The following is a 6,650-nucleotide window of genomic DNA, read 5'->3' on the forward strand; positions in this document are numbered from 1 at the left end:
CTGAGTCTTTACTAACCCTGTTTCCTAGGTGGAACGTTTTGCAGAAAAAGGCAATGGAGCCATCAATTTTTCCTTCCAGGAAACTTCATGGGATTCTTCCAGAATTCTTTGTCTGCCCTAGAGAAAGAGCTTCCAGAAGGAAGTGGGGCTAGAGCTAACAGTATGTCCCACTGCTGCCTTGGTGGTCGACTTTGGGAGCTGCAGTGTCTAGGGCAGTGGAGACTGACTTGTCTTCATTAAAGTCTTCTTTTGTCTAACTGCTGAACCTCGAGTTTCGTTTCCTTTTTCTCCTCCCTTCCCAGTTACATATTTAGTTATAGTACAATGATTACAAGAAGGGAAAGTCTCCCTATTTCAGTATCACTTCTAGGCACACACTGACTTTGTTTTACAGATTGGATTTACGCTTACAGGAGTTTTCCATCCAACCAGGCAAACCCTTTTGCATCTAAATGTTGCTAACTTGGGTTGTGTGGTCATTTGCACACAGTATGCATTGAGGAATAATTCGGGGTGGGGGGGAGGGGAGGAGTGGGGTGGGCTATGCTGTGTGGGTGGTAGCTTCTTTTTCACCCTGAGCATGACTTAACCACCCTCCCTAGGAGCTCATGGAGAGCAGCTGCCCACACTAGCCTTGCCCCAGGCCTTCCACATGGCTTAAACTGCAGAGTTCCTGCACATAGCTCCGCCAGTATCCAGGGGCTCTCTTCTGCTATGAGTCAGAGACTCCGGTCTCAGGGGCTGGCACATCTCTACACATGAGCCCTGGGAAGCTGACCACCTCCTGTAGCACCACCTTGAGCATTGAATTCTCGCGCGATTAAAAACGTGCTCTTTTCACAGTGTAATTCTTAGGAATTCAGGACGACAGAAACATTGCCCATCCCCTCCCCCCCGCCCCCCCCCCCCCCCCCCCCATTTACTTCCTTCACTTTACTTATTAGCTGACTTTTTGTCGGGATCTTAGTCAACAATCTATGCCGGATTTGAAAGTGGTGACTGTCCTTGCTTCACTATGCATTTTACAATAAGGACTTCTGACAAATTTGAACAAGGCCGTCTTCCCTTTCCTTGATTTCCAAATTAGTGAATTTAAAAAAAAAACACCCACGTATTTCTTCTAGTATGCTCATGGTGTTTTCTGGGTATCAATTCACTTGTTCTATCTTGTGAAGGAGGGGTAAAATTTGTTACCCACCCCCCCCAGTTGACTGAGGGAAAATCGTCATATGGAGCAGGTAAGTGACATCTTGGGGTCCTGGGGCAGCCAACACTTCTGACTTGACCTTCATTGTTCTTTGTGGGTAAATCTTATCCCCAGGTCACAGTGACCCTCAGGAATATTTGTCTGATTCTGTGTGGGAGATGTCACCTGTGTGGCAAGTTGCAGTGTCACCGTGAAAAGCAGATAGGCCTTTTTATGATGCCCCAAATGCTAGGCCTAGGGATTACAGAGCCAGGTTTGAAATTTCCGAACTGAACTTTGAGTTACTCTGTCCCTCCCTGTCACAGATCTCCCCTGATGGAGGAGGTGTTATAGCTGCTGTTAAGTGATTGGCCCTTTTCCTCTGGAGCAGGCTGTACTTTGGATATCCAGCTGTTCACTGATTCTTTTTATCAGTAGGTCTACATGCCCTAAGGATTTTAGTCTAACAAGGGAAGGACCCAGAGTAGGATTTAAAGCTGGACATACTGGAGCCCAGGGGGGGATTATAATCCTGAGTCGGTCATAATTATTTGCCTCCAGATACTGAGGGATCCAGCTGTACAACGTTAAGGGCCTCCACGGACACAGAGCTGCCTGCAAATGGAACCTGGGACCTCTTCCAAAGGATGAAAATAATTGCCAATCTGTCCCCAGTCGTTTCTCAAGGTCAAAGAGCCTCAGGTTCCTACTAAACATATGGGGGTCCAGATTCTGTTTTGAGCCTTCTCTGAGAAAACTGATCTCCAGAGTGTCTATTCCACATTGGAAAAACTCTCACTAGGTAAATGCAAAGTAGGTTGAGAGGGGGGGATGGAAACCACCCATCTCCCTTCCTTCCCAGTCTCCCTGCTGCTAGAGGAATCTTTCAGGGAGTGGTGACACTGGGCGGGGTGGGGGGGGGGTGCGCTCCAGGCTTGGCGGCCAACTCGTTAATCCTTAACGATACCCCTGGAGGTAGGTTGGTGGCAAATACCATCTCTAGTTTGTAGACAGAAAACCAAGAGACACAGAGGTTAAGGGATGACAACAGCACAGCTACTAAATGGCAGAAATAGAAAAAAAAAAAAAAAATCCTGGTCCCTTGATGTCTGTGTCTATTTCTGCCCCCAAATAGTCTTCCTCTTTTATCGGGGAGACTAAGAGGGAAAATGGCAACTTCCCTGGTGGCAGGGTCGGTACAGACAGTGAGGCAGGATCCTGCTTCATCCCGGGAAATGTACTCACTCGAAGGCTCAGGCCAAGACAAGGAGGCCTGCAGCCTTCACCCCTGCACCAGCAGTTTTCACTTAGAGCAGGGTGAATTCTCTTTTTCGGATGAGGTCCTTGTGGAGATAGACACTCCGTTCTGGTGATGATCAAGCTGTTCTTAGGCTCTGAGTTCATATCTTCTTAAAATGAGTGTGCAGGAGCAAAACTGTAGGAGCAATGGTGCAGCCATTGGGGTGAGCGCAGTGGCGCAGTGTCTGTTCCCAGGCCCCGGGGCATGTGACTTGTCTCACCTTAGGGAAGTTCTGGGTGGAGCGGTGTTGATTGCCAGGGGAAGAGTCAAGCAGTAGCCAGAAAGTCACATGTCTCTGAGATAAATACACCTCTTCTATTCAACTATCCACTGCCTGATACATTCTTTCACTGAAAGTTTGTCACTGTGGATTAACCTAGGTAAAATATATTTTAAGCTGTCTCTTTGAAAATGTAAAAGTTCCCCGGAGTATTTATCAAACAACCATACCTTAGAACGAATTTAATTTCCAGACCACTTTGTTTTAGAATGGGACACCACGGAATGGGAGGGGAGGAATAGTTTGGGAGGAGGCTCTCTCTGCTCTGGAAAAGTGTATCTAGAAGGAATATCTTAAAAGGAAGGGGATAATCAGAGGGGCAGCAAAAGGGAATTCCTTACTCCAGGATGGGGCTGGCTGGGGGAAGACAGAATTAAGGCAGTTTTCTGGGTACTTCTTTCGGGTTCCCTGGTGGTCCCATGTCCAGATCTCTGCCGTGTCATTTTGGTTTCTATCCCTCAAAGCATAGCTTTGGTTCAGATAAACCATTCTGGTTATCACTGTGTCCCTCAGCTCTGGGAATTGATTGGCTCTAGGTGAAATTGCTTCCTGTGGGAAATATGTACTTGTACTTGAGGGTTTCCCCAAACTGGACTGCATGTTTGAGGAGTGTTGGTTGTAAGGGTCAAGGGTAGGAGAACTTTGAGATTCTTCTTGTTCCCTTTACGCCTCTGTGTCCCTTCTAGGGAGGAGGCCTGGACTGGGACCAGACTTTGAGATTCTGGCTGTTTGAGCTCCCACTTGGTAAGAGGCTCTCCCTAGTACCACCGTGATGGTCCTCCTTGTGCACATCTTATGTCTGGGCAAGGCCTGAGAGCTGACTCTCCTCAAGACGGGCCAGCAGACAGTTTATCTGCTGGCTCAGAACTGGGCTTACCTCCAGCCCCTGATAGGAAGGAGGTGTGGCTCTCAGGGTGAGCACTGATATTGGCAGAGGAGAGGAAAGAAGGGCACGTTCTTTCTTCAGGGAAGAAGACTGCGACCAGACCTCCAGGCCTTTTCAGCTCAGGGAGAGGGTCTGGGGCCTTGCTCTCTTTCCCTGATGGTGCCCCGGACAGAATTCCCACCAATTCAAGGGGTATAATCGCATCAGAAACCAGGGGCTACGGTGACCTGAGAGAGAGGTCAGTGAGAATACTGGGTATCTCCTGGGCTGATGACTTTACCCAGACACTCCAAATTGGTGAAATGAGATTTGGGCGCCCTAGACACAAGTTGAGACCATAAGTAACATGACCAATTCCACGGGAAAGCCGGGCTCACTAGTGTAGGCTCACCTTGCACATTGGTGCCCCATAGGTTAAATCTGGCTGGCACACATTTTGCTTGGCCCACATGGCATGTTTAAATTTTAGCTGGCAATATTAAAGAGGTTGGACATTTCACCCAGAAGTTTGGGCTTCTGGATTCTGTGGAAAACTCTGAAATTTCTGTGGTAACACTGCCCGGTAATCAGTGCCTGGCACTGAGCGGCAGCTGCCCTCTGCCCTCCCCCGCCAATCTTCACACCCCTAGACGTCCCATGGCATTAGAACAGGCCCACCCCACCGATTTAAAGCACCTGCCTGCATCCTGTAGGCATGTGAGTTTGGGCCCCCTGATACTTGGTCACATGGCGTCCGCTAGGGAAGTGCTGGGGTGATAAAGTCTGGTTGAGCCAGCGGGCTTGAGTCATGGCTGGTAAACAGCTGTGAGGCAACCACAGTTCTGATCGGAAGGATTCCGATGGAGAAACGGGGGTGAAAGCAGAGTTCCCCACTGCAGCTGGGGTAGAGGGGCAGGGCAGTCATTTGAGACTGGGAACTTTGAGGGGACAGTGGGTTTATCTTGGTGGCCCTTTTATATGGGAAAGCTGGTTTCCTAGTTGAACAGCAAAGTACCGTACCCCTGCAGTACCTGTCCAACCAGGGGTGGGTGGGAGGGGAGGGACAGAAGACTCCAATCATGGTGGCATCCTTTATGTTTCATCTTGCCCTAGGTCAGCTCAGGGGTTTTCTTCTCTCTCTTTCTTCGGCAACACTTCACACGGTTAGATCGTCGGACCTGGCGCGGCTGCTGGTCTTGCTCAGCCTGCTCAGGGGTCTGGTGTCATCCCTGCTCAGGTCGGGACACAGTGAAGGCGACTTCTCCACGGGCAGCCCTTGCTTGGCTACCTTCTCAGCCTGCAGCTCGTCCTTCTCACCCTCCTTCCCGACCTCGGGAGTCTCCACTTTCTCCCCCTCCAGCACTGCCAGGGTCTCCTGCCCTTCCGTGCTCACTCTCTCGGCTTCCTGCCTCTTGTCTCCCACCTCCGGTTCCGCCCCCTCCTCCATGGGCTGCTCTCCCCCCTCTCCCTCCTGGGCTCCCACCTGAGCGTAGGAAGGCAGTGTCTCTTGGTAAGCCCGGGACAGGTCCCCCAGGGGCCCGGGGCCCATCTTCTCCTCGAACTGCGCGAAAGGCTTGGCAGAGAGGGGGCTGGTCTCCACCATCCCGACCTCGGTCAGAGGGAAATAGTGGGACACGATTTTCTCTTCTTCCAGCAGCTGGTAGCCCTTGGCTTTCTGGATGGAGGAGACGGCGATGGAGTGCAGGGACTTCTCGGGGATCTCCCCCAGGGGCTGCTCCACGGGCCTCTTGAAGGCCGACCGGATTCTCTTCAGGCCCAGGTGGCTCATCTCCAGAATGTTGAGGAAGAGGGACACGGAGGCCACAGACAGCATGAACAGGATGAAGATGGTCTTCTCCGTGGGCCGCGACACGAAGCAGTCCACCACGTTGGGGCAGGGCCACCTGCTGCAGCGGTAGAGGGGCAGGATCCGGAACCCGTAGAGGAAGTAGTGGCCCACGACGAAGCCCACCTCGAAGAGGGTCTTGAAGATGATGTGGCAGATGTAGGTCCTCAGCAGGGTCCCCTCCAGCCGGAACTTCTTGGTGCCTTTGCTGCTGTTGCTGCCCTTCTTGACGCTGCCCTGGTCGGCGGCTAGGGGCGCCCTGTCGCCGCCCTCGGCCGCCCCCTGCTGGCACAGCTCGTCGGCCTCGCGCTCCTTGCGCTTCTCCTGCATGCGCACGTGGTGCACGGCGTGGCCCACGTACACGAGCGACGGCGTGGACACGAAGATGATCTGCAGCACCCACAGGCGGATGTGCGAGATGGGGAAGGCCTCGTCGTAGCACACGTTCTCGCAGCCTGGCTGCTGGGTGTTGCACACGAAGTCGGACTGCTCGTCCCCCCACACGAACTCGGCCGCCGTGCCCAGGATGAGGATCCGGAAGATGAAGAGCACCGTGAGCCAGACCCTGCCGATGACCGTGGAGTGCTCGTTCACCTCCTCCAAGATGTTCCCCAGGAAACTCCAGTCGCCCATGTCTCACCCACCTGGAGGAGGCAGAAGGCAAGAGCTGAGCGGCCGCGGGGCACCCCCGAGCGAGGCTGTCTGTGCCAACCCTCGGGGTCCCTCTCCTTTCTGAGTTAACTGCCACAGTCCGCGCGTGAGCGGCGCCCATGCAGCGCTCTTAGCGCAGACGGTGAGGCCGGGGGGGGTGGGGGGGGGAAGGGGGGAAGCGGCCTGAAGGATCGGCTTCCACTAGCTTCCTCATCTGTAAAATGGGTTGAACGCTAACACCTGTTCTCAGTCACTGTGCAAGCAAGCGGTGGTCTGCAAGGGTACGGGAGGCAATAGGTATGGAATTCCTCGAGTTCCACCCCAAATAAGGGTTTGCGGTTGACCATAGATAGAAACCCCATGGTTTCATGGATTTAAATCGAGACCACAAGCTTGAACTAAGCCTCAAGACGCATAACCCTTAAAGAATACCCCACCCAACGGGGGTGCGGGCCCCCAACACAATTCTAGGGTGTGTGAGATGGTCTGTAGCCACCTTACTTTTCACCGTGTGGGGATGTG

At 52.6% G+C, this 6,650-nt stretch overlaps 1 protein-coding gene across 1 annotated transcript; it reads right to left on the minus strand.

Annotated features, from left to right (window-relative positions):
- Positions 1-928: 928 nt before the first annotated feature.
- GJA8 (gap junction protein alpha 8) lies at positions 929-6,204 on the minus strand. The gene has a single exon (XM_049616461.1). The coding sequence runs from the start codon at positions 6,108-6,110 to the stop codon at positions 4,788-4,790; it is 1,323 nt and encodes a 440-aa protein (XP_049472418.1). The 5' UTR covers positions 6,111-6,204; the 3' UTR covers positions 929-4,787.
- Positions 6,205-6,650: the final 446 nt, after the last annotated feature.

The sequence above is a fragment of the Panthera uncia genome (genome assembly GCF_023721935.1).
Source record: "Panthera uncia isolate 11264 chromosome C1 unlocalized genomic scaffold, Puncia_PCG_1.0 HiC_scaffold_4, whole genome shotgun sequence".
NCBI classification, from domain to species: domain Eukaryota; kingdom Metazoa; phylum Chordata; class Mammalia; order Carnivora; family Felidae; genus Panthera; species Panthera uncia.